We start from the raw sequence: 27965 nt of genomic DNA on the forward strand, positions 1-27965 counted from the left end.
GCTTGTTCTGTCAGTCTTCAGGTCTATTTCTGGTCTCTTTATGATAATTTGATAGTTATCTAGTTGTATTCCTGAGATGAGATGAGCTTAGAGTCCACCTACTGCACTGCTATCTTCCCTCTCTCTTCCCCAAGTGAATTTTTATTGTAAATATGAATAGGCCTCCAGTTCGTGGTGTGATACATATGGAACTTAGAAATCCTCTCTGCCATGCCCTGAAACTGCCAGGGAGATGACAGAGTATAACAAACCCTTGTATGTACCTTAGTTGAATCTGTGCAATGAGTGTTGGAGCAGGTGATGTCCAAGGTCCCTTCTAACCACAGTCTTGTTCACTGTACCACCCCAGCACTTGATCGTGGGACCTGGAGAGCCACAATCCACTGAGTGTCCATGTGGAAGCTTCTAGTGCCCAACCATGAAGCAAGTGTGGAAGAGTTCGTGGACAGGGCAATAGCAGGAAAGAGGCAGTGGTCAGGTGGTGGGGGGAGGTCTGTGGATTCAGTGTGAGCAGGATCCCCATGCTCCCTTCTCTCATTTGCCCCCCTCATAGCTCCACCCTGCAATACCCTGGCATGAGCATCACCTGAATGGCCCTGTGGAACCTATGGTTCCCCCACAATGGAAAAAAAGCTTTTTTTTCATTTTTTTTTAATGTCAGCTTGACAGTGTCTACCAAAGGGCCTATGTTTGGGCAAGGTATTTTCATTACATTGTTTTTAATAGCAAGAAAAAAGGAAACAACTAATATTTTTCATAAGAAACAGTTTGGTCAAATTGTGGTACACTGATGCAATGAAAACCAATGCAACATTTTAAATTTATTTATTTTATTAATTTATTTATTTTTGAGAGAGAGAAGGTGTGAGTGGAGGAGGGGCAGGGGTGGGGGGGGGGGGAGAGAGACAATCCCAAGCAGGGCCCACACTGTCAGTGCAGAGCCCAATGCCAGGCTTAAACCCATGAACCGTGAGGTCATGATCCCAGGTGCCCCTCCCTGCAACATTTGTTTGTAGGAGAATGAGGAAGCTCACTCTTTCCAAGTTATAGTAAGTAGAATTATTTCCAACTTAGAGAAAATGGAAAAGAAATCAGTGCAAAACTACAAAACAGTGCAAATACTGCTATTTGTGTGGGGGGAAAACCACCCTGTTTCAGTACTTCCATATGTTTAAAATATAAAAGGGTACAGAATGAAGTCATGAAATTGTGACATTTGTTGCTTCCAGGAGGGAAACTTGATGGCTGAAAGACAAGGACAGAGGGGAGACTTTTCCTGTGTACCACTTTATACCTTCAAATTTTGAATGTTGTGAATGTATTGCTTTTCAAAAGATATACAATAAAAATTTTTAAATATTATAAAAATTCCATATGCATGTTATCTTCATAGATTTATATAAACATATGAAAATCAGAATATCTGGAATGATACATGCCAAATAATAAATGGGTACTATGCCTTAGGATGGGGAAGTAGAAGGTAGATGTATGTGTACAGTGAACTTTTATGTTTTACTTTAAATTGCTTGAATTTGAAAGTGAGATTTCTTAATGACACAAATTAAGCACATAAAAAAGGTACTGAACACAAGACAAGGAGCACTGGGCTCAGAGTACAGCTTTTTCAATTTAGTCATAAATGTGTGAGAGGCTTACCCGTATTAACTTGGTCTTGAGGCATCATTCCCTTGAGTCTTTCTTAAGTCCTTGCAATGCAAGGACTCACAATGAATCAGTAAACTGGCCATCAGTCTTATAATGAATGAACTTGTGAAGAATACTGAAATTTCTGATATCAGAACTATCCAGGAGGCAACGAATATAAAATATTAAGCAGTGGGAAGCCACTTTTACAGCTATCACAAAGATACAACTGATATTTCAAAACTATATAATCTGAAGATACTGTCATGTTTTATTAGTTTAACAAAGTTGAAAGTGCTGTTTACATAATGACTTTAAACATGTTGATGTTGTAAGTGGAAGTTCACTGTGATTTTTATACTAAGTTTATTGGTATTTTTATGTAAAATTAGGACTGCAGATTATTCCCCCACCAGTCTTAGTCCAAGGATGTGACCCTAACCAGATGCAATTATGCAGTCATGTGGAACCTTCCTTTCTAGTGCTGAAAAAGAAAATGTCTCTAATTACTGGCTTCAATAAATATGAATCCATACTACTTCTTTAAAAAGTGTGTATTCTTTGAGGCTGCTGAAAAGAATTTGTGATTTACAGTCAGTAACCCTGTGTTTAAGATCTGAATACATTATATAATAGCTGTGTCACTTTGCATAACCAACAACTCCTGATAGTTAATCAACTGTCCCTATCCTACTTCCTATCTCACAAAGTTATTGAAACAATAAAATGAGATAATATGAAATGGCGTTGTAAACTGTAGTGTTGTGCAAATAATATCATTATCATCTTTTAGCACCTACAGTGGCAGAGATAATGATGAGTGGCGATGGTAACTTCCCTCACATTGTTATAAAGAAAATTTCCCCTTTAGCTTTAGAATCACATGGTAACTTTTAAAACATGAAACTTCCAGAAAGTGTCATTAAAAATTTGGCACTACATCTTGTTTCTGTCACTTCATGGGAAAAAGTTAAGAATTAAAATTTTATAAGAGTACTAGAAAATACTTGGTAATAGGAAAACAAAACAAATTTGTTGTTTAGTTTTATGTCTTTCAGAACTCTTAGGAATGGACAAAAATAGTGTAAACACTGATTTTTTCTCTTAAATTTCAGTTATCTACCTCATATTCTACCATGCCATTTTTGTGTTCTTTACCTGGACCTACTGGAAGTCTATATTTACACTTCCACAACAGCCAAACCAGAAGGTAAGAATACTGGTTACTCCATAAAGACTAAAGACAGAGGAAAGTAGAAATGTCAAAAACAAAACAAAACAAATAAACAAACAAAAACAAAAAGAGATTTTGGGGCGCCTGTGTGGCTCAGTCGGTTAAGCGTCCGACTTTGCCTCAGGTCATGATCTCGCGGTCCGTGGGTTTGGGCCCCGCGTCAGCTCTGTGCTGACAAGCTCAGAGCCTGGAGCCTGTTTCGAATTCTGTGTATCCCTCTTTCTCTGACCCTCCCCTGTTCATGCTCTCTCTCTCTCTGTCTCAAAAATAAATAAACGTTAAAAAAAAGAGATTTTTTTAAAAAGTAAATAATTTTCCATTACAAGAGATTCAGGGTAATCTTTAAAAAGGACTCGTAGTGATTAAGGTAAATGATAGTCTATTGAAGGATAGTCTATTGCAAGATCACTGACCATAGACACCTTGAAGACTAAGAAACCATTATCTGAACTGGTGATAAAATTAAAAAGCAAGAACAACTTGGATACTGAGGACTCATCTATTTCAATTTTGTAAAACTGTATAATATTAGAACCCAGTGATACTCTGGAAGACAACTAGAAAAAAATTACAATAGTTAAATTATTATTGTCAAACTGTACTCCCTTGAACCAAAGTGTTTCATACAGTATTTTGAGAAGGTTCATCAAAGAGTTTATAACTGTATCAGACATTTATACTGTGACTACTGTAAAACAAGTTAGGTTGTAAAGTAGAAAAAAAGGAATGATGAAAGAGATTTAAACAGCTTCCAAACATTAGGAAAAATACTGATATAAATTTCTCCACTTATGGAACCAAAATGGTACACAGGAAAAATGAAATTAAATACAAATGAAAACATTAATAGAAGAATTGAGAAACATAAGAGATATAGGATATATAGAAAATAAATGGCAGCAGTCCTTCCTTATGAGTAATTATTGGAAATATAAATGGATTAAACCATCTAACTAAAAGGCAAAAATTGACAAATAAACATTATCATCTATTTTTTAAATTTTATTCTTTTTAAATTTTTAATTCCAGTATAGTTAACATACAGTGTAATATTAGTTTTAGATGCACAATTTAGTGAGTCAGCACTTACATACAACACCTGGTGCTCATCAGGAAAAGTGCACTCCTTAATCCCCATCACCTATTTAACCAATCCCCCCACCTACCTCCCCTCTGGTGACCATGAGTTTGTTCTCTATTAAGAACTTGTTTCTTGTTTGTCTCTCTCATTTTTTTCCTTTGTTCATTTGCTTAGTTTCTTAAATTTCACATACGAGTGAAATCATATGGCACTTGTCTTTCTCTGACTTATTTCACTTAACATTATATTCTGTAGCTCCATCCATGTTGTTGCAAATGGCAAGGCTTTATTCCTTTTTATGGCTGAATAATATTCCAGTATATATATAGTATGTTAATAATACACATATCACATCTTATTTATCCATTCATCTGTCAATGGACACTTGTGCTGCTGCCATATTTGGCAATTATAGAAAAAAATGCAATAAACATAGGGGTTTATATAATCTCTTGAATTTGAGTTTTTGTATTCTTTGGGTATATACCCAATAGCATGATGACTGGATCTAGGATAGGTCTAGTTTTATTTTTTTTAATGTTTATTTATTTATTTTAGAGAGAGAGAGAGAGAGAGAGAGAGAGAGAGAGAGAGAATGCACACAAGTGGGGGAAGAGCAGAGAGAAAGGGAGAGAGAGAATCCCAAGCAGGCTCCACCCTCAACACAGAGCCAACACAGGGCTCGATCTCATGACCATATCATGACCTGAGCCAAAATCAAGATAAAAAATTCAACCAACTGAGCCACTCAGACAGCCCTGATATTGTCATTTTAAATTTTAACTATTCTAGGAGCACTTGGGTGGCTCAGTCAGTTAAGCAACTGACTTTGGCTCAGGTCACGATCTCACAGCTCATGGGTTGGAGCCCCATGTCAGGCTCTGTGCTGACAGTTCAGAGCCTAGAGCCTGCTTCGGATTATGTGTCTCCTTCTCTCTCTCCCTGCCCCTCACCAACTTATTCTCTCTCTCTCTCTCTCTCTCTCTCTCTCTCAAAAATAAACATTAAAAAAATTAAAAATAAATAAATTTTAACTATTCTAGTTACTAGTATAAATTTTTAAACAATTCTTTTTAATTTTGATAATTAAAAGTAACACTTGGGGAAACCCTTTAATTTGGGAGCTGTCCTTGAGAATATAACTTTTGTGTGGCATACTGAACCTGCTTGAAAGACAGAGTTGTTACTGCTAATATGTGATGAAAACTTTGTGGTTATTCAGTAAGTTACTTTGGGTTTGGAATAAGATGTAATGCCTGGATGCCCTATTTCTGGCACTAACCAAGCCTTTTTGAGGATTAGAATGCAATGAGCTAGTAAACACATTTTGGGTGGACAATTGGTGGTAGACTGGAATGTATTTGGTATTAGAGAAATTAATATCATGGCTATCAAATAGGCCCCCAAAACTCATCTTTTCTTTTTAGCAATTAAAAATGTTGAAAATGTGGTCTTAAATGTTAGACATTTGCAGTTCTTATCTGAATCTTATCATCATCCCACCCAGTTTAGGCCTACAAAATTTCCAACCACTCAGCCTTTCTAGTTGCCTATAGGCTTTCTAAATAGTGTGAAGGAGACAATTTTTGTCCAGCTAAAATTCACATAATATAAAATTCCATTGTTTCAAATGTTTATATATTTTGAAAGAGAGAGTTTGTGTGTGTGAGCTGGGGGAGGGGTAGAGAGACAATCCCAAGCAGTCTCTGTGCTGACAGAGTGAGCTGACATGGGGCTCTATCCCATGACCTTGAGATCATGACCTGAGCTGAAATCAAGTCAGACACTTAACTGACTGAGCCACCCCAGCATTCCTAAAATTCCATTTTAAAGTGTACATTTCATAATGTATAATTAAGTGGTATTTAGTATATTCACAGTGTTGTTCAGCCATCACCACTATCTAGTTCCAGAATATTTTCATCACCTCAAAAGGAAACCCCATATGCATTAAACAATAGTTCCTCTTTCCCCCATCTCCAGATCCTGGCAACCATTAATCTACTTTCTATCTCATTAGATTTCCTTCCTTTCTGGATATTGCATATAAATGATATCAAACAATATGTAGTCTTTGGTGTCTGGTGTCTTTCTGTTAGCATGTTTCCAAGGTTCATTCATGCTGTGGCATGTATTAGAATGCACTCTTGTTATGCCTGAACAATATTCCATTTATGGACATACCACATTTGGTTTATCCATTCATCTTTTTAAAAATTTTTTTTTAGCGTTTGTTCCTTTTTGAGAGACATAGAGAGACAGTGTGAGTGGGGGAGAGGCAGAGAGAGAGGGAGACACAGAATCCAAAGCAGGCTCCAGTCTCTGAGCTGTCAGCACAGAACCCGATGTGGGGCTCAGACTCACGACTCAAGATCATGACCTGAGCCAGTCAGACGCCCAACTGACTGAGCCACCCAGGCGGCCCTATCCATTCATCTTTTGATGGATATCTTGGGTCTTTCCATCTTTTGGCTATAGTGAATAGTGCTCTATGAACGATTGTGTATAACTCTTTGTTTGAACATCTGTTTTCAATTCGAGTATATACCTAGGAATAATATTGCTAGGTCACATGATAATTTTATGTTTAACTGTATGAGAAACTGAAAAACTGTTTTCCACACCAGCTGTACCATTTTACATTCCCAGTATCAATGTATGAGGATTCAGAGTTTCCCACATCCACATTAACATTCATTCTTTTCTCTTTTCTTTTTTCTTTTTCTCTCTCACTCTCTCTCTCTCTCTCTCTCTCTCTCCCTCTCTCCCCCTCTCCCTCTCCCTCTCCCTCTCCCTCTCCCTCTCCCTCTCCCTCTCTTTCTTTCCATATGTATGTATATTTTGGACTTCTTGGTGGGTGTGAAGTAGTATCTCACTGTAGTTTTTATTTACATTTCTCTATGACTAATGATGTCAATCATCTTTCCATGTGCTTGTTGGCTATTCATATATATTCTTCATTTACTAGTTGGGTTGTTTGTCTTTTTGTTCTTGAGTTGTAAGAATCTTTATATATCTTGGACACTTGACATTTATCAGGTATGTAATTTGTGAATATTTTCTCCTATTCCATAGGTTGTCTCTTCACTCTGTTGGTAGTGTTTTGATGCCCAGAAGCTTTAAATTTTGAAGTAATCCAATTTATCTACTTTTACTTCTGTTGTCTCTGCTTTTGATGTCATATCCAAAAGATGATTGCCAGATCCAATGTCATGAAATTTATTCCCTATGTTTTCTTCTAAGGGTTTTGTGGTTTTAGCTTTTTATGTGTAGATATTTAATCCATTTGAGCTAATTTTTGTATATCGTTTACGTTAAGGATCCAGCTTCATTATGTTGCATGTGCATGTGCATGTGCAGTTTTGCTAGGACCATTTGTTGAAAAGACCATCTTTCCCATTGAATGGTCTTGACACTCTTCAAAAATCATCTTACCACATATGTGAGGGTTTGTGGGCTCCTACTTCTACTCCATTAGTTTTTGTGTCTGTACCACACTGTTTTGAATCTTGTATCTTTGTAGTAAGTTTAGAAATAAATAAATGAGACAAGTAAGTTTGTTCTTTTTCAGGATTATTTTGGCTATTTGGGGTTCCTTGAGATTTCATATGAATTTTAAGATAGAATTTTCTATTTATACAGAAAAGTATCATTGGGATTTTGATAGAGATTGCATCAAATTTGTAGACTACTTTGGGTGGTAACAATATTCTTAACGATATTAACTTTTCTGATCCATGAACATGATATGTCTTTCCATTTATTTGTATCTAATTATTTTTAGCAACAGTTTTTAGTTTTCAGTGTACAAGATTTTCACCTCATTGATGAAGTTTATTCCTAAGTATTTTATTCTTTTTCATAATATTGTAAATGTAGTTGTTTTCTTAATTTTTATGATTATTCATTGCTAACATATGGAAATGCATCTGATTGTTGTCTGTTGATTTTGTATCCTACAATTTTGCTGGCTTTAACATATTACTTCTAACAGGTTTTGGTGGGGGAATCTTTAGGGTTTCTACATATAAGATCATACTATCTATGAACAGAGGTAATTTTACTCTTTTCTATCCAATTTGGATGCCTTTGATTATTTTTTTTTTCTTGCCTGCTTGCACTGGCTAGAGAAAGTGTTCCTCTCTTCTCTCTCTGTTATTTTTTTTAAGATTCTGAGAAGGGCTTATGTTATTTCTTCTTCTAATTGAATTTATCTGTGAAATCGTCAGTCCTGAGATTTTCATTATTGATTGCTTTTTGATTATTAAATCTCTTAACTTATTTTAGGTATATTCATTGGTTTTTTTCTTCTTGATTCAATTTTGGTACTTTTTGTATTTCTAGGAATTTTTCTGTTTTACCTAGGTTTCTAATTTCTTGGCACACAATTCTTATACTGTTTTCTTATAATTATTTCTGTTTCTGTAAGGTCTGTAGTAATGTAACATTTTCATTTCTGACATTAGTAATTTGTGTCTTCTCTCTCTCTCTCTCTCTCTCTCTCTCTCTCTCTCTCTTCCATTTAGTTAAAAGTTGCTTAAATTTGTCGATCTTTTCAAAGTCACAATTTTGGTGGTATTGTCTTATTGATTATTTGTACTGTTTTCTATTCCTCATTTGTTTTTATCCCTGCTCCAATGCTATTTACCACTGCAAACCTTGGGGTTAGATTGCTCTTCATTTCTGTTTTTTTTAATGTTTTATTTATTTTGAGAGAGAGACAGAGACAGAGACAGAGACAGTGCAAGCGGGGGAGGGGCAGAGAGAGAGGGAGACACATAATCCAAAGCAAGCTCCAGGCTCTGGGCTGTCAACACAGAACGTGACACAGGGCTGGAACTCAACGAACTGCGAGATCATGACCTGAGCTGAAGTTGGATGCTAAAAGTGCTGAGCCACCCAGGTGCCCCACTCTTCATTTTCTGATTCCTTAAGATGTAAAGAATATTGAATTGATATTATTCCTTTTATAATATAGTTATTTATAGCTATAAATTTTCCTCTAAACACTGCTTTTTTGCATCCTATAATTTTTGGCATGTTGTTTTCTCATTTTCATTTATCTCAAAGTATTTTTTAAATGTCTCTGGTGATTTTTTATTAATTCATTAGTTGTTTAAGAGTGTGTTGTTCAATTCCACAAATTTGTGGATTTAAAGTTTTACTTCAGTTATTGATTTCTTTCATTCCACTGAAGTCAGAGATTGTATGATTACAGGTTTTTTTAATTTATTGAGATTGTTTTGCGTCCTAATCTATGGTCTATACTGGAGGGTGTCCTGTGTGCTTATGGGAAGAATGTGTATTCTACTATCTTTGGGTGGAGTGTTATATATACGTGCGTTGCATCTAGTTGGTTTACAGTGTATAAAATCCTCCATTCTTTATTGTTCTTCTGTCTAGATGTTCTATCTATTATTGAAAATGGGTGTTTGAAATCTTCAGTTATTATTGTAGAACTGTGTAATTTTCCTTCAGTTCTATCAGTTTTACTTCTTATATCTGGGGGCTCTTTCTATGTTTATAACTGCTGAATGTTCTTAATGTATTGACTATCTTATCAATATGTAATGTCTATCTCTTTCTTTTTTTAATGGATTAAATATTTTATTTTATTCATTTTATTTTTTCCAGCTTTACTAAGGTATGATTGGCAAATAAAAATTGTATATATTTAAAGTGTGAAATGTGATGCTTTGATATACATGTAAATTGTGAAATGATTATCACATGAACTAACATATCTGTCACCTCACATAGTTACCATTTTTGTTATGATGCACCCTTGAGATTATTCTCTTAGTATTTTAATAATACAATACATTATTAATACATTACTATTAACTATAGTCACCATGCTGTTCATTAGGTCTCCATAACCTATTCATTTTATATAACTAAAATTTTGTACACTTTTGCCAACATTTTCCCTAACTCCCTCTTCTCAGTTCCTGTAACCATCATTCTCCTCTATTACTATGAATTTGACTTTTTTTTAAAAGATTCCACACATAAGTGAGATAATACGGTTCTTGTCTTTCTGTGTCTGGCTTATTTCACTTAGCATAATATCCTCTAGGTACATCCATGTTGTTGCAAATGGTAGGAATTCTTTAGTTTTAAAGACTGAGTAATATTCAGTTATACATATATTCCATATTTTCTCTATCCACTCATCTGTTGATGAACACATAGATTGTTTCTATATCTTTATGACTGTAAATAATGCTGCAAAAAATATGGGAGTACGTATGTTTCTTCAGCATACAACCTGTTTTCATATCCTTTGGGCGTACACCTAAAAGTGGGATTTCTGGATCAGATAGTAGTCCTATTGCAAATGTCTGAGGAATTCCATACTGTTTTCCATAATGGTGGTAGCAATTTATATTCCCACCGACAGTGAAAAAGGATTCCCTTTCCTCTACATCCTCACCAACACTTGTTTATGCTTTGACATTTTTTTTTTTTTGATAATAGCCATCCTGACAGTTGTGAGGTAATATCTCGTTGTGGTTTTGATTTACATTTTTCTGATAATTAACAAAGTTGAGCACCTTTTCAAATACCTGTGTGCCATTTGTATGTTCTTTTGACCATTCTTAATATGGTTATTGTTATTATTATTGCTATTGAGTTGTATGAGTTACATATATTTTTTGTATAAAAACTGCTTATCAGATAGTTTGCAAAGATTTTCTGTCATTCCAAAGGCTGCTTTATCATTGTATTGACTTTTTCCTTTGCTATGCAGAAACTTTATGGTTTGAGGTAACTCCACTTATTTGTTTCTTTGTTTGTTTTTGCCTTTGTTATGTGTGGATTTGGGACCAAATCCAAATTATTATGCCATAACCAGTGTCAAAGAGTTTTCCTCTTTTTTTTAGGATTATTATGGATTCAGGTATTTTGTTTAAGTAATTAATTCATTTTACTTATTTTTCTTTTTTTTAAGTTTATTTAGAGAGTACATGAGCAAGCACAAGCAGGGGAGAGACAGAGAGAGGGGGAGACACAGAATCCGAAACAGGCTCCAGGCTCTGAGCTGTCAGCACAGAGACTGCTGCGGGGCTCAAACCTATGTACAAACTGAGATCATGACCTCAGCCAAAGATGAATGCTCAACTGACTGATCCACCCATGCACCCATCAATTCATTTTACATGAGTTTTTGTAAGATAAAGATCCATTTTCTTTCTTTTGTGTCTGAATATCCATTTTTTCCAGCACATTTATTAAAGAGATTATCATTTTCCCATTGTGTATTTTTGGCAACATGGCTAAAGATTAGTTGACTGTATTTTGAGCTCTTGATTCTGTTCTAATGGTCTATGTGTCTCTTTTTATGCCAGTATGGTACTGTTTTGATTACTATAAATTTATAATATAATTTGAAATCAGGAAGTGTGATGCTCCTAGCTTTGTTTTTGTTGCTCAAAATTGCTTTAATTAATTAGGAACTTTTGTGGTTCCAAGAGGATTTTAGGATTATTTTATATATTTCTATAAAAGGATACTATTGGAATCTGTAGATAGCTTTGGGTGTGTGGATATTAATTTTTTTACTTCATAAACATAGGAAATCTTTCCACTTATTTGTGTCTTCCTCAATTTGTTTCATCAATGTTTTATAGTTTTTCTCCTACATTTCCTTCAACTCTTTGGTTAAATTTATTCCTAAGTATTTTATTCTATTTTTTTTCTAGCATCACTTATTTTATTTTATATTTTGTTTTATTTTTTATTTTTTAAGATAACTTATTGTCAAATTCGTTTCCATACAACATGCAGTGCTCATCCCAACAAATGCTCTCCTCCCTGCCCATCAAGCACTTTCCCATCTCCCCCACCCATCTACCCTTCATTTGTTCTCAGTCCTTAAGAGTCTCTTATGGTTTGCCTCCCTCCCTCTCTGTAAATTTTTCCCCACCCCTTCCCCCATGGTCTTCTGTTAAGTTTCTCAACTTCCACATATGAGGGAAAACATATGGTATCTGTCTTTCTCTGCCTGGCTTATTTCACTTAGCATAATACTTTCCATTTCCATCCACATTGCTGCAAAAGGCCATATTTCATTCTTTCTCATTACCAAGTAGTATTCCATTGTATATATAAACCACATCTTCTTTATCCATTTGTCAGTTGATGGACATTTAGGCTCTTTCCATAATTTGACTATTGTTGAAAGTGCTGCTATAAACATTGGGGTACAATTGCCCCTATGCATCAGCACTCCTATATCCTTTGAGGAGATTCAAAGCAGTGCTATTGCTGGGTCATAGGGCAGGTCTATTTTTAATTTTTTGAGGAACCTCCACACTGTTTTCCAGAGGAGCTGCACCAATTTGCATTCCCACCAACAGTGCAAGAGGGTTCCCGTTTCTCCACATCCTCTCCAGCATCTATGGTCTCCTGATTTGTTCATTTTGGCCACTCTGACTGGCGTGAGGTGATATCTCAGTGTCGTTTTGATTTGTATTTCCCTGATGAGGAGTGACGTTGAGCATCTTTTCATGTGCCTGTTGGCCATCTGGATGTCTTCTTTAGAGAAATGTCTATTCATGACTTTTGCCCATTTCTTCACTGGATTATGTGTTTTTTGGGTGTGGAGTTTGGTGAGTTCTTTATAAGTCGTGGATACTAGCCCTTTGTCCGATATGTCATTTGCAAATATCTTTTCCCATTCCGTTGGTTGCCTTTTAGTTTTGTTGACTGTTTCTTTTGCAGTGCAGAAGCTTTGTATCTTCATGAGGTCCCAATAGTTCATTTTTGCTTTTAATTCCCTTGCCCTTGGGGATGTGTCAAGTAAGAAATTGCTGCGGCTGAGGTCAAAGAGGTTTTTTCCTGCTTTCTCCTCTAGGGTTTTGTTGGATTCCTGTCTCACATTCAGGTCCTTCATCCATTTTGAATATATTTTTGTGTATGGTGTCAGAAAGTGGTCTAGTTTCATTCTTCTGAATGTTGCTGTCCAGTTCTCCCAGCACCATTTGTTAAAGAGACTGTCTTTTTTCCATTGGATGTTCTTTCCTGCTTTGTCAAAGATGAGTTGGCCATACTTTTGTGGGTCCAATTCTGGAGTCTCTATTCTATTCCATTGGTCTATGTGTCTGTTTTTGTGCCAATACCATGCTGTCTTAATGATTACAGCTTTGTAGTAGAGGCTAAAGTCTGGGATTGTGATGCCTTCCGCTTTGGTTTTCTTCTTCAATATTACTTTGGCTATGTGGGGTCTTTTGTGGTTCCATACAAATTTTAGGATTGCTTGTTCTAGCTTCGAGAAGAACGCTGGTGCAATTTTGATTGGGATTGCACTGTGTGTGTAGATAGCTTCAGGTAGTATTGACATTTTAACAATATGTATTCTTCCAATCCATGAGCACGCAATGTTTTTCCATTTCTTGGTATCTTCTTCCATTTCCTTCATAAGCTTTCTATAGTTTTCAGCATACAGATCTTTTACATCTTCACTTAGGCTTATTCCTAGGTATTTTATGGTGTTTGGTGCAATTGTGAATGGGATCAGTTTCTTTATTTGTCTTTCTGTTGCTTCATTATTGGTGTATAAAACTGAAACCTATTTTTGTACATTGACTTTGTACCCTGCGACTTTGCTGAATTCATGTATCAGTTCTAGCAGACTTTTGATGGAGTCTGTTGGGTTTTCCACGTAGAGTATCATGTTGTCTGCAAAAAGTGAAAGTTGGACTTCATTATTGCTAGTTTGATTCTTTCATTTCCTTTTGTTGTCTGACTGCTGATGCTAGGACTTCCAATACTATGTTAAACAACAGTGGTGAGAGTGGACATCCCTGTCATGTTCCTGATCTCAGGGGGAAAGCTCTCAGTTTTTTCCCATTGAGGATGATATTAGCTGTGGGCTTTTCATAAATGGCTTTGATGATGTTTAAGTATGTTCCTTCTATCCCAACTTTCCTGAGGGTTTTCATCAAGAAAGGATGCTGTATTTTGTCAAATGCTTTTTCTGCATCAATTGACAGGACCATATGGTTCTTATCTTTTCTTTTATTAATGTGATGTATCACATTGATTGATTTGCTAATGTTGAACCAGCCCTGCAGCCCAGGAATGAATCCCACTTGATCATGGTGAATAATTCTTTTTATATGCTGTTGAATTCGATTCGCTAGTATATTGTTGAGAATTTTTGCATCCATATTCATCAGGGATATTGGTCTGTAGTTCTCTTTTTTTTTTTTTTTTTTTTTTTGCTGGGTCTCTGTCTGGTATGGGGATCAAAGTAATGCTGGCTTCATAGAATGAGTCCAGAAGTTTTCCTTCCATTTCTATTTTTTGGAACAGCTTGCAAAGGATAGGTATTAACTCAGCTTTAAATGTCTGGTAGAATTACCCAGGGAAGCCATCTGGTCCAGGACTCTTATTTGTTGGGAGATTTTTGATGATTGATTCAATTTCTTCACTAGTTAAGGGTCTCTTCAAATTTTCTATTTTGTCCTGTTTGAGTTTTGGTAGTGTGTGGGTGTTTGGGAATTTGTCCATTTCTTCCATATTGTCTAGTTTTTTGGCATATAATTTTTCAAAATATTCCCTGATGATTGCTTGTGTTTCTGAGGGACTGGTTGTAATAAATCTATTTTCATTCGTGATTTTATCTATTTAGGTCCTCTCTCTTTTCTTTTTGAGAATCCTGGCTAGAGATTTATCAATTTTGCTCATTTTTTTCAAAAAACCAACTCTTGGTTTCATTGATGTGTTCTACTGTTTTTTTGGATTCTGTATTGTTTATTTCTTCTCTGATCTCTATTATTTCTCTTCTTCTGCTGGGTTTGGGGTGTGCTTGCTGTTCTGCTTCTACTTCCTTTACATGTGCTGTTAGACTTTCTATTTGGGATTTTTCTTGTTTCTTGAGATAGGCCTGGATTGCAATGTATTTTCCTCTCAGGACTGCCTTTGCTGCATCCCAAAGGGCTTGGATGGTTGCATTTTCATTTTTATTTGTTTCCATATATCATTTAATTTCTTCTCTAATTGCCTGGTTGACCCATTCATTCTTCAGTAGGATGTTCTTTAACCTCCATGCTTTTGGAGGTTTTCCAGACTTTTTCCTGTGGTTGATTTCAACTTGCATAGCATTGTGATCTGAAAGTGTGCATGGTATGATCACAATTCTTTTATATTTACTGAGGGCTATTTTGTGACCCAGTATGTGGTCTATCTTGGAGAATGTTCCATGTACACTTGAGAAGAAAGTATATTCTGCTTCTTTGGGATGTAGAGTTCTAAATATATCTGTCAGTCCATGTGGTCCAATGTATCTTTCAGGGCCATTATTTCTTTTCTGATTCTGTGTCTAAATTATCTGTCCATTTCTGTAACTGGAGTATCAAAGTCCCCTGCAACTACCACATTCTTATCAATAAGGTTGCTTATGTTTGTGATTAATATTTTTAAATATTTGGGTGCCCTAGAATTCGGTGCATGGACATTTATAATTGTTAGCTCTTCCTGATGGATAAACCCTGTAATTATTTTATAATGCTCTTCTTCATCTCTTTTTATAGCCTTTAATTTAAAGTCTAGTTTGTCTGATATAAGTATGGCTACTCCAGCTTTCTTTTGACTTCCAGTAGCATGATAGATAGTTCTCCATCCACTCACTGTCAATCTGAAGGTGTCCTTAGGTCTAAAATGAGTCTCTTGCAGACAGCAAATAGTTGGGTCTTATTTTTTTCATCCATTCTGATACCCTATGTCTTTTGGTTGGAGCATTTAGTCCATTTACATTCAGTGTTATTATTGAAAGATATGGATTAATCATTGTGATGTCTGTAGGTTTCATGCTTGTTAGTGATGTCTCTGGTATTTTGTGGTCCTTGCAACATTTTAGTCACAGAATCCCCCTTAGGATCTTTTGTAGGGCTGGTTTAGTGGTGATGAATTCCTTCAGTTTTTGTTTGTTTGGGAAAACTCTCTCCTATTCTGAATGGCAGGCTTGCTGGATAAACGATTCTTGGCTGCATATTTTTCCTGTTCATCACATTGAATATTTCCTGCCATTCCTTTCTGGCCTGCCAAGTTTCAGTAGATAGGTCTGCTATTACTCTTATGTGTCTATCTTTGTATGTTAAGGCCCGCTTATCCCTAGCTGCTTTCAGAATTCTCTATTTATCCTTGTATTTTGCCAGTTTCACTATATGTCATGCAGAAGATCAATTCAAGTTACGTCTGAAAGGAGTTCTCTGTGTCTCTTGGCTTTTGATGTCTGTTTCCTTCCCCAGATTGGGGAAGTTCTCAGCTATGATTTGTTCAAGTAAACCTTCAGCTCCTTTCTCTTTCTCTTTGTCTTCTGAAATTCCTATGATACGGATATTGTTCCATTTGATTGCATCACTTAGTTCTCTAATTCTCCCCTCGTGATCCTGGATTTTTAATCTGTTTCTCAGCTTCCTCTTTTTCCATAATTTTATCTTCTAATTCACCTTTTCTCCCCTCCACCTTTTTAATCTGTTGCTGTGGCAGTCTCTATTTTATTTTGCACTTCATTTGTAGCATTTTTTTAATTCATCATGACTGTTTTTTAGTTCCTTGATCTCTGCAGTAACAGATACTTTACTGTCTTCTATGCCTTTTTCAAGCCCAGCAATTAATCTTATGACTATTATTCTAAATTCTTGTTGAGTTATATTGCTCATATCTGTTTTGATCAATTAGTTAGCTGTCACTTCTTCCTGGAATTTCTTTTGAGGGTAATTCTTCCATTTCATCATTTTGGCTAGTTTTCTGTCCTTTATCAGTTTTAAAAGTTTGTTATGTGCTCTGCCCCTGCAAGCACTGCTATATTAAAGGGGGGTCATTCACTGTCCAGGGCCTGACCCTTCAGGAGGTGTTTTTTGGAGAGTGTTACTTGCTCTTTGTTGTTGTGACTTTGGTTATTTTATTTCTGTACTTGTAGTGATGTTTTGGACCCTCTACGAGGTGTGCCTTGATTTGTTCCTTGATGTAGCCCTAAAAAGGAAAACAGACAAACAAACATGAAACAAATACATGCAAACACACATACAAATAAAACAAACAAACGGACAAAACACACATGCAAACACACAAACAAGAAAAATTCCAAAAATTAAAAAAAAAAAACAGAAACACCAGCTACAAGCAAAGAACAGGGTGGAGGCGGTTCTGATGGAAGAGCACATACAAAGAGAAATGACAGGGGAGGGAACAAAGAGAAAGAGAGACTAAATAGCTTAATTAAGAGAGAGAGAGAGAGAGAGAGAGAGAGAAATAAAGAAGGAGGTGGGGAAGGAAAAAAATGAAGATAAAGTTACCCAGACTGAGAAGCTCTGTGGCTTGATTATTCCAGAGAGAGAGAAAGAAAAGGACAGGAGATGTAGAACATGTATCAAGGGAATGGAGTAAATATGTCTGCTTAAACAAACCAACAACCAGAGTAACCAGCCTAGAGGAGGGAAGAGACAGGAAGGGAGAATATATCTAAATAGCAAGAATTGTCCTGGAGTTAAACCAGGCTATGCAGCATCACTGGTCTGGATGATGGAGCCATCTGGTTGCACAGCATCTATCTGGCTCCTGCAGAAAGGCAGTTACCCAGCATGGAGGGGTGTGGTTTGGTGTAGGCTTGTCCCACCTCCACTATGGGACCCAGGACTGATCCCTGAGGCCCTGCCTTGGTGGTGGTGGTGGGGAGAATGCTGATCCCCCAGTCTCTTCTCTACGACCTGGTGGACTCCTTGTGAGTTGTCCTCATTGTGTCACAGGCGTAGATGGGGAAGTCCTTCTTGCTCCAGCAAATCCCCTGGCCTGGTACTTGTCTAGAATTCAAAGTCCCTCTCCGTGGACTCTGGCACTGGGGGAGCACCTCTCTGTGCAGCTCAATATGTGGTCCAGGCTGGCTTTGTCTGTGCTGCTGCACTTCAGGAAGGACTGCCTTTTCCTGCTGCAAACTGTGCTGCTGACCTCGCTGCTGAGCCCAGGGGTGGGGAATGCAGGCAGGCTTTGTCTTTTGCCACAGCACTCCAGGGAGGGGGCTGCTTTCTCCTACTGTGGACTGCGCCCTTGACCTAGCCACTGATTCCGGGGGTGGCGGATGCAGGCAGGCTTTGTTCTATCATGCAGCCCTCCAGGGAGTGGACTGCTTTCTCCTACTGTGGACTGCACCCCTGTTCTACCACTGAGCCCAGGGCTGGCTCCCCTCCTCCCCAGGTGCCTGAACAGGGAGCCGGCCCCAGTCCGAAGAAAGCCCCACAGTTAGAGATAGGATCCCTCTCAGTTCCAGACTGGGGTTTTTCTCTTCTCCAGATACAGTCCTACACTTCCCCAGCCACTCTTTCTCTTCCCTTTGTCTCTCTGCAGAAGGGTATCCCTCCCCTCCATGCCTACGGGGCCAGTTTTATCTCCCCCAGTTCGCTATCACCCACCTATGGTTTCTCAAGTTGTCTTGTGTTCTTCCCGGTAGATTCAGTCTCTTTTCCTCCCTGACTCTTGGGGTTCAAATCCTTTGGTTTCATTACTTCTTTGTTTGAGAGACGTGGGAAGTACGGATGCCCCTACTTCTCCTCCACGTTGGCCCCTCCTCCCAGTATTTTATTCTTTCTGATGCTACTGTAATGCAATTGTTTTCTTAACTTCTTTTTTTGGATAGTTTGTTTTTACAGTATAGAAATGCAACTGATTTGGGGATTTTTTGTTTTGTTTTGTTTTGTTTTTTACCTTGCAACATTACTGAATTTATTAGTTTTTGTGGGCTTTTTGGCGTTTTGTATATGTAAGATCCTATCATCTACTAATAGAAAACATAACGTCTTCCTTTCTGATTTGTATGCCTTTATTTCTTTCCTTTCCTAATTGCTCTAGCTATCACTTCCAGTAATATGTTGAATAGAAGTGGCAAGAGTGGGAATCCTTTTCTTGTTCCTGATCTTAGAGGGCAAGCTTTCAGATTTTCACAATTGAGTATGACATTAACTGTGGGTTTCTCATCTGTGGCCTTATGTTGAGGTATATTTGATCTACACCTAATTTGCTGAGAGTTTTTAATCATGAAGTGATGTTGAAATCTGTAAAATGCTTTTTGTGCATCTATTGAGATGATTATATGACTTTTGTCCTTCATTTTGTAAATATGGTATATCACATTTATTGATTTACATATGTTAAGCCATCCTTGTATCCTAAATATAAATCCCACTTGGCCATAATGAGTGATCTTTTTAATATGCTGTTGAATTTGGTTTACTAATATCTTAAGGATTTTGCATCAATGTTTACCAAGGATATTGGCCTGTGATCTTCTTTTCTTGTAATGGCCTTGTTTGGCATTGTTATCATGATAATGCCGACTTTGTAAAACGAGTTTTGAAGTGTACTGTTCTCGCCAATATTTTGGAAGAATTTGAGAAGAACTGGTGTTAATTCTTCAAATATTTGGTAGAATTCACCAATGAAGCTATCTGGCCCTGGACGTTTCTTCATTTGGAGATTTTTGATTACTGATTCAAAGTCCTTACTTGTTAATGATCCATTAGTATTTTCTGTTTCTTCATGTTTCAGTCTTTGTGGGTTGTATGTGTCTGGAAATATCCGTTTCTTCTAGGTTATCCCATTTATTAAATGTTCACAGTAGTCGCTTATAATCCCTTGTATTTCTGTGTTATGAGTTGTAATGTCTTCTCTTTCATTTTTTATTTTATTTATTTGAGTCTTCTCTTGTTTTCTTAGTCTAACTAAAGGTTTGTCAATTTTGTTTATCTTTTCAAAAATCAGCTCTTAGTTTCTTTGACACTTTCTGTGTTTTTTTTCTAGTCATTATTTCATTTATTTCTGCTCTCATATTTTTTAGTTCATTCTTCTATTAACTTTGGGCTTCATTTCTTCTTTTTCTACTTATTTGAGATAAAAACAGATTATTTGAGATATTTCTTTTTTCCCATTGTAGGTATTTATTGTTACAAACTTCTCACTTAGAACTGCTTTTGCTGCATATCATAAGTTTTGCTATGTTGTGCTTCTATTTTAATTTTTTTCAATATATATTTTTATTTCTTTCTTGATTTCCTCTTGACCTATAGGTTATTCAAGAAGGTGTTGTTTAATTTCCAAAAAAATGTGAACTTTACAGTTTTCCTCCTGTTATTGATTTCTAGTTTTATGTAGTCATGACCAGAAAATACCCTTAATATGATTTCCATCCTTAAATTTAAATAACAATTCTTAAATTTGTTAAGATTTGTTAAGATTTTTTTTTTTTGTCAAACTTATGATCTATTCTGGAGAATGTTCTGTGTGTGACTAAGAAGAATATGTATTATATTGCTGTTGGGTAGAATGTTTTGTACATATTTGTTGGGTCCATTTGGTTTGTAGTGTTATTCAAATTTGCTTTTCCTTATTGATTTTCTGTCTGGATGATCTATAAATTGATAAAAGATGGATATTAAAGTCCCCTATTTTTTAAAATTTTTCTAATGTTTATTTTTGAGAGAAAGAAGTGAGTGGGAGAGGGGGAGAGGGGGAGAGAGAGGGAGAATCCGAAGCAGGCTCCAGGCTCTGAGCTGTCGACACAGAACCCAACACTGGGCTCAAACTCACAGACTGTGAGATCATGACCTGACCTGAAGTCTGAGGCTTAACTGACTGAGCCACCCAGGGGCTCCTAAAGTCCCCTATTTTTTATTGTATTGCTGCCTATTTCTTCCTTCAGTTCTGTCAATCTTTGCTTTATATATTTAGATGCTTCAATGTTGGGTACATAAATATTTAAAATTTTATATTAGCCCTTTATCATTGTATAATGACCTTCTTTGTCTCCTGTTATAGTTTTTTACGTAAAGTCTCTTTTGTCTGCTATAGTATAGCTAAACTTGCTTGCTTTTGATTTTCATTTGCATGGAGTATGCATGGAATACTATTCCTTTGCTTTCACTCTATAAATCTGATTGTGATTGTCTTATACAAAGCATGTAGTTGTGTTTGTTTGTTTGTTTGTTTGTTTGTTTGTTTTTAAATCCAGTCAGCCATTCTATGTCTGTTGATTGGATAATTTAACCTATTCACATTTAAAGTAATGATCCATAGGTAAGGATGTACTATATCATTTTGCTAATTGTTTTCTGGCTGTTCTGTAGTTCCTTTGTTTCTTCCTCCTTGCTGTTTTCTTTTGTGATTTGATAATTTTCTGTGGTGATGTGTTTTTATTTCTTTCTCCTTCTCTTTTGTTTATCTGCTAGAGTTTTTAAATTTGTGGTTACCATGGAACATACATAAAACATTTATAATATTCTATTTAAAGCTAGTTATTTTACTTAACATAACACTCTCCATTTCCATCCACGTTGCTACAAGAGGCCATATTTCATTCTTTTTCATTGCCACATAGTATTCCATTGTGTATATAAACCACAATTTCTTTATCCATTCATCAGTTGATGGATATTTAGGCTCTTTCCATAATTTGGCTAACAGAAGACCATGGGGGAGGGGAAGAAAAAAAAAGAGGTTAGAGAGGGAGGCAGCCAAAACATAAGAGACTCTTAAAAACTGAGAACAAACTGAGGGTTGATGGGGGGTGGAAGGGAGGAGAGGGTGGGTGATGGGTACTGAAGCTGGCACCTGTTGGAATGAGCACTGGGTGTTGTATGGAAACCAATTTGACAATAAATTTCATATTTAAAAAAAAAAGAACTACATGCAACAAGCATGGTATAAATAAATAAATAAATAAATAAATAAATAAATAAATAAAGCTAGTTAAAATGTAACTTTGGTTGCATCCAGAAATGTCACCCTATTTCTTCACCCCAACATTTTATGTTTTTGATTTCACAATTTATATCTTTTTGTAGTGTATTTACTAAAATTTATTTTAGCTATAGTTATTTTAATGCTTTGTCTTTTAACATTTATCCTAGAATTAAAAGTAATTTATTCACTAGTATTACAGTATTACAGTATTTTGAAATGGGTAGATAGTAACCATTACCAGTGAATTTTGTTTACTTTCATATGTGTCCATGTTACTAATTAGAATCTTTCCATTTCAGCTTGGAAAACTCCCTTCAACATTTTTTATATGGCAGTTCTGGTGATGAACTCTCTTAAATTTTATTTGGTGGGAAAATCTTTATTTCCTCTTTATTTCTAAAGGATGGCTTCGCTAAGTAAAGCAATCTAGGTTGGTAGTTTTTTCTTTTCCTGCCAGCATTTTAAATAGGTCATCCTACAGTGTCCTGATGTGCAAGGTTTCTGTTAAGAAATCCACTAATAGATTTATAGAGGTTCCCATGTAAATAACCAGTGTATTTTTTCTTGCTGCTTTCAGAATTCTCTTTGTCTTTGATTCTTAAAAGTTTGATTATAATGTGTCTTGGTGAAGTCTTCTTTTGGGTGAAGATGTTTGGGGACTTTCAACCTTCATGTATCTGGATGTTCATATGTCTCCCCAAATTTGGAAATTTTTCAGCCATTATTTCTTTAAATAAGCTTACTGTCCCTTTCTTCTCCTTTTATTTCCATAATGCATATATTCTTATACCTGATAGTCATACAGGTTCCATGAACTGTCTTCACTCTTTCATTTGTTTTCCTTTTTGTTACCCTAACTGGGTAATTTCAAAAGACCTGTCTTTGAATTTACAGATTCTTTATTCTGCCTGATTCTTTAAGAATGGTGTCAATACTCCCTATACGGTTTTTCATTTTATTAATTGTATTCTTCAGCTCCAGAATTTCTGTTTGGTTCTTTTTTATGATTTATCTTTAACTTCCTGTTTTGTTTATATATTGTTTCCCTGATTTTGTTATGCTATCTAACTTTGTTCTCTTGTAATTTGCTGAACTTCCTCAAAACAATTAATTTGAGGGTTTTTTTATAAATAGATCTCCATTTCTTTACAGTTGGTTACTGGAATATTGTGTTCCTTGGATGGTGTCATTTTTTCCCTGAGTTTTTGGATTTCTTGCAGCATTATACTGATGTATGTGTATTTGATGGCACAGTCATCTCTTCTAGACTTTATGGACTGGTTTCAGTGAAGAAAGACCATCACTTGTGGGTGGATGCAACAGTGTTGGATGGGTGACGTGAGGCAGTTGAAGTTCCAGGTGAGGTTCAGCGGCATTGTCTCTGTGCAGCTCTTATCACCTGTCATCAGAATCAACAAACACTAAAGGGGCCTTTGGTGGCCAAGGCTGCAGGTATCTTCAGTGGCAGTGAGGGCTGTTGGGGTCTTCAGTGGTGAAGGCTGCTTAAGTCCTCCCGATCTCTTTTTCTCCCATGGTGGAAATCATGGCTAAGAGAATCCTTCCAGGCCATGGGTCCATCCTGTGAGCACACTTACAGTGGCTGTATCAATAGTGTTTTATGCATGGGTACCATTGGAGTAGCCATGGAGCCAGAGTCTAGAGTAGAGGCATCCATGAAGCCACTGGGGTGGCTCTGTGGTCTGGGGTCATGGTGATATTAGTGTCTTGGGTATAGGTACCCCTACTGCAGTGTTGGTAATGGTGTGTGAGGTATAGGTGCTTGTGGAGCAGCTGTGGAGCTGGGGTCCAGAGCATAGGCTTGGACACAGCTACAGAGGCTCTGGGTCTGAGGCATAGGCACTCCTGCTGTGGAAATGATTCCATCATCCTCTGTGAAAGCATTCACTATTCTGCGAGCAGTTGTGTGTGGTATATGGATGAGCCTGCTATGATAGTGGCTTGGGTGTCCTAGTTTTGTACACTTGTGGAGCAGCTATGGACGTGGGTTCTAGAGGGCTTGTGCACCCACTGCAGCAGTTCTACAGTTTCCATAATGTGAGTACTTCAAGAGTGGCCATGGAACCAAGGTCCAGAACACAGATGTGCATGAAATGATAGTGTCTCAGAGCTTGGGATATGCGATACACTTTCATGTCAGCAGCTCTGGTTTTGGAGGTACTGGTGCATGCAGGATGGCCATGGAGCCAGGATCTGTGGCATAGGAATGCATTCAGTGGCTGTGAAGCTGGGGTCTGATGTGCAGATGCACATGAAGTGGCCATGGCTCTGGGATCTAGGGCAAGCACAGACTTAGGGGAAGTGGCAGACCTGGTACTAGGGTGGCACAGTAGTAATTTCATTTCATAGGGAGGTCTCAACAGTGTCTCATTCTCTGGGGAGTCTATTGTGATAGCTTTTGGTTACCTCAGTGACAAAATCTGCGAGTATCATCTGCAGAGCAGGCTGCTGGGATCCACCCAACAAACACTATTGACTCTTCTGCTGTAAAAGTTGTTGGAATTCATGGCTATTCATGGGAATTTTTGAGGTCCTCAGCGGCAAAAGTTGCCAGGATCCTCTATAGAGCAGGCCACTGGGAACTGCATTGGCACCTGCCACATGGCTGATACTGATAGTCTTTGCCCACTTTCTTTGTTCCTAGTCCTTTCCAGATGTCTCAGCCATGCTGATCTCCCCAGCAATACTTTCTGTGTGATTATTCTCCATTTTTCATTCCACTGTGTTGTTGCATGTTCTTAATTAGATTCTTAAGCCCTCCCAGGGCTTTCTTCATCCAAACATACTGTCTTCATCCAGACATACTCCAGTAGGAGGCTGGTCTCTCCTACTCTGCTATCTTTCTGACATCACTAATATGGTCTTTATCTTCTTTGTATCTTGTAACAGTTTTGGCTTAAAGCCTCTTTCATGTGATATTGGTATACCTACCCTTGATCTCTTTTGATTACTATTTGCTTAGAATACCTTTTTCCATCATTTCACTTTCAGCCTATTTACATCTTTGGTTCTGAAGTGACTTGTTTATAGATATCATAAAAATAGATCATAATGGGACTTCCAGGGAAGATGGCAGAGTAAGAGGACCCTAGGCTCACCTCTTCCCACAGATACAACTAGAAAACACTCATATCAGTGTAAATACCCTGGAAAATGACCTGAGGACTGGTAGAATAAACTCCACAATTAAATATAGATAAGATGTCACATCAAAGAGGATAGGAAGGGCAAAGACATGGTCAGGAACTAAAGGGTCTCCTGGGACTGTCTGCAGGAGGGGGGGATGGCATGAGCACGAAAAGGGGAGAGAAAAAACCCACCACACTGGTAAGCCTGCATAGGGAATACAAAACCCAATAGAATTTGCCTTTGAAAATCAGAGGAGCTGAATTTCATGAGCTTTTATAACCAGTGGGACGTAAAACCTGAAAATTAAAAAAATCAGTAGGCTCAGCACTGAGAGAGCTTGTGGGCAAGAGGAAATGGAATCCCTATCCTTAAAAAGACAGCACAACAAACAGCCTGTGGAGATACAGCATAGAAGCAGCAGTTTGGAAGGTGCCTGGGGCATATGGGAGGGAGTTATTTACTAATCTCAGAACATCTCCTGGAGAGACAGAAATAATAGGGAAACTACTCCAAGAACAAAGGAACTGGCAGATGCCATTTACCTCCCTCACTCTAGAGCAGAAAAACACAGCCACCTGCTAGACTTACTACATAACTTGCCAGCACTGCCATCTCGACCCCCCTTGCAGTACTTCTGCCAGTCCAGTGCTGTAGACAGTCTGCATCAGTCTGTCACTGCAGGGCCCCTCCCACAGAGGACCAGGGACATACAAAGCTTGTTAGCACCACCACCCCACCAATCACCCCCACACTATGTTGGGCAGATGTGCACTTTCCAATACACTCTTCACCAGAGCCCATACAGGGTGGTACCATAGGCCTGGCAGTATGCAAGCAGACCCTACAGTGGCCACCAACACACCAACGTGACTCCTGCCCTTGAGAAAGAGAAAGATAACCACACACACCAGTCAGACTGAGACTCTGGCAGAGGCCTGGAGGCAGACAACTGGTCTGACTTCAAGACTTTCCACCAATGAAAGTTTCTCATAGGACAAGATGGGAAAAGCACCCAACAATTAGGTGCTACTGCACCACTGGTCTGACTCTACTCAAGTCCAAAGCACCCCCAGACTTCTCATTAACACCACATGGAGGAAACACTGCTGCCAATAGGCAAAGAGAGCCATTGGTGATAATTGGACTGAAGGAAAAAGTAGGTCAGCCACAACAGCAGGGTGTATGTATTACACATAGAAGACATGCCTGAAGGGCCAGGTTCTGAACAGGGGACACTGCACAGCAGAGTACTACAGGACCTCTTCTTCATAAGGCCATTACTTTCAAGTTCAGGAGACATAGCTGTCTTTCCTAACACACAAAAACAGACACAAAGAGTAAGACAAAATGAGGAGACAGAGGAATATGGCCCAAATGAAATAACAGGACAAAATTACAGTAAGAGACCAAAGTGAAACAGAGATAAGTAATATGCCTAATAGAGAATTTAAAGGAATGATCATAAAGATACTCACTGGAGTTGAGAAAAGAGTAGAAGACATCAGTGAGACCCTTATGAAAGATATAAGAAAAATATTTAAAAAACAATCAGACATGAAGAACACAATGCATTAAATTAAAAATACATTCGATGGAATGAATATTAAACTAGATGAAGTAGAAGAACAAATTAGTGACCTGAAGGACAAAGTAATGCAAAATAATGAAGCTGAGTAGGTGAGAAGAAAAATGTGCAAAACAAAAATAGACATAGGGAATTCAGTGACACTACCAAGTGTAATAATATTCAATGTATACAGATCCCAGAAGAAGAGAGAGAAAAGGGGAAAAAATTTATTTGAAGAAATAATAGATGAAAATTACCTGAATCTGGAGAAGAAAACAGAAATCCAGATCCAGGAGGCAGAGAGATCCCACAATAAAATCAACTCAAGGAGTTCCACACCAAGACACAGAGTAACTAAGATGGCAATAAGTAGTAATAAAGAGAATTTTAGAAGCCGCAAGAAAAAAGAAGATAGTTACATACAAGGGAAATCCCATAAGGCAATCAGCTGATTTTTTCAGCAGAAATTTGCAAGCCAGAGGGAGGGGCATGATATATTCAAGGTGTTGAATGGGAAAAATCTGAAGCCAAGAGTACTCTATACAGTAAGGCTATCATTCAAAATAGAGGGAGAAATCAAGAGTTTCCCAGACAAACAAAAGTTAAGAATTCATGAATACTAAATCAGCCCTACAAGAATTGTTAAAGGTGAATCTTTGAGTGTAAAGGAAAGCCCACAAGCAAGAGTAAAGTAGGAAGCACAAAAGCAGTAAAAATAAGTTTATGTGTAAAAATAAGTACAGGGACTCACAAAATAAAAGGATGTAAAGTATGACACCATATACCTAAAAAATGAGGAGGAAAGAAGTTAATGATGGGTTCAAATTTAAGCAACCATCAAATTAGTATAAACTGCCATATACAGAATATTTTATATGCAATTCAAATGGTAACCAAAAAATCAAAACCAGTAATACATACGCAAACAAATAAAGAGAAAATAATCCAGGTATATCACTAAAATAAAAGCCAACTAATCATGAGAAAGAAGAGCAAGAGAAGAAAGGAATGGAGAAAAACTACAAAAACAATAAAACAGGTAACAAAATGACAACAAATACATACCTATTAATAATAACTTTGAATTTAAATGTATTAAACGATCCAACAAAAGACATATGGTGATGAAATGGATAAAAAGGATGATTCATCTATATCCTGTCTACAAGACATTCATTTCAGATCTAAAGGCACATGCAGATAGAAAGTGAGGGGATGGAGAAGCATTTCATGCAAATGGATGTAAAAAGAAAGCTGAGGTACCAATACTTGTATCAGAAAAACAGTCTTTACATCCAGATGGCTAACAGACATATGAAAAGATGCACAACATAACTCATCATCAGGGAAATACAAATCAAAACTACATTGAGATACCACCTCACACCAGTCAGAGTGGCTAAAATTAAAAACTCAGAAAACAACACATGTTGGTGAGGATGTGGAGAAAGGGGAACTCTCTTTCATTGCTGGTGTGAATACAAACTGGTGCCACAAAACAAGGCCACAAAACAAGTCTCAACAAATTCAAAAAGACTGAAGTCATACTA

The 27965-nt window shown here is 37.2% G+C and overlaps 2 protein-coding genes across 3 annotated transcripts in view; one reads left to right on the forward strand and one right to left on the reverse strand.

Moving 5' to 3' along the window:
• Positions 1–27965, forward strand: part of ZDHHC15 (zinc finger DHHC-type palmitoyltransferase 15) — a 188212-nt gene that overhangs the window by 100346 nt on the left and 59901 nt on the right. For both annotated transcript variants that reach the window (XR_002077150.2, XM_019439238.2), the window contains exon 3: positions 2763–2857. Coding sequence is in view for 1 of the 2 variants with exons in the window: in XM_019439238.2 (XP_019294783.1) it covers positions 2763–2857 (95 nt within the window). In the remaining variant the exon portion in view is untranslated. The remainder of the gene's footprint in view (positions 1–2762; positions 2858–27965) is intronic.
• The window catches only part of UPRT (uracil phosphoribosyltransferase homolog), a 210015-nt gene that overhangs the window by 12825 nt on the left and 169225 nt on the right, over positions 1–27965 (reverse strand). The window lies entirely within an intron of this gene.

Source organism: Panthera pardus, unplaced genomic scaffold, assembly GCF_024362965.1.
Source record: "Panthera pardus isolate Hobbes unplaced genomic scaffold, ASM2436296v1 HiC_scaffold_27, whole genome shotgun sequence".
In the NCBI taxonomy this organism is placed as follows: domain Eukaryota; kingdom Metazoa; phylum Chordata; class Mammalia; order Carnivora; family Felidae; genus Panthera; species Panthera pardus.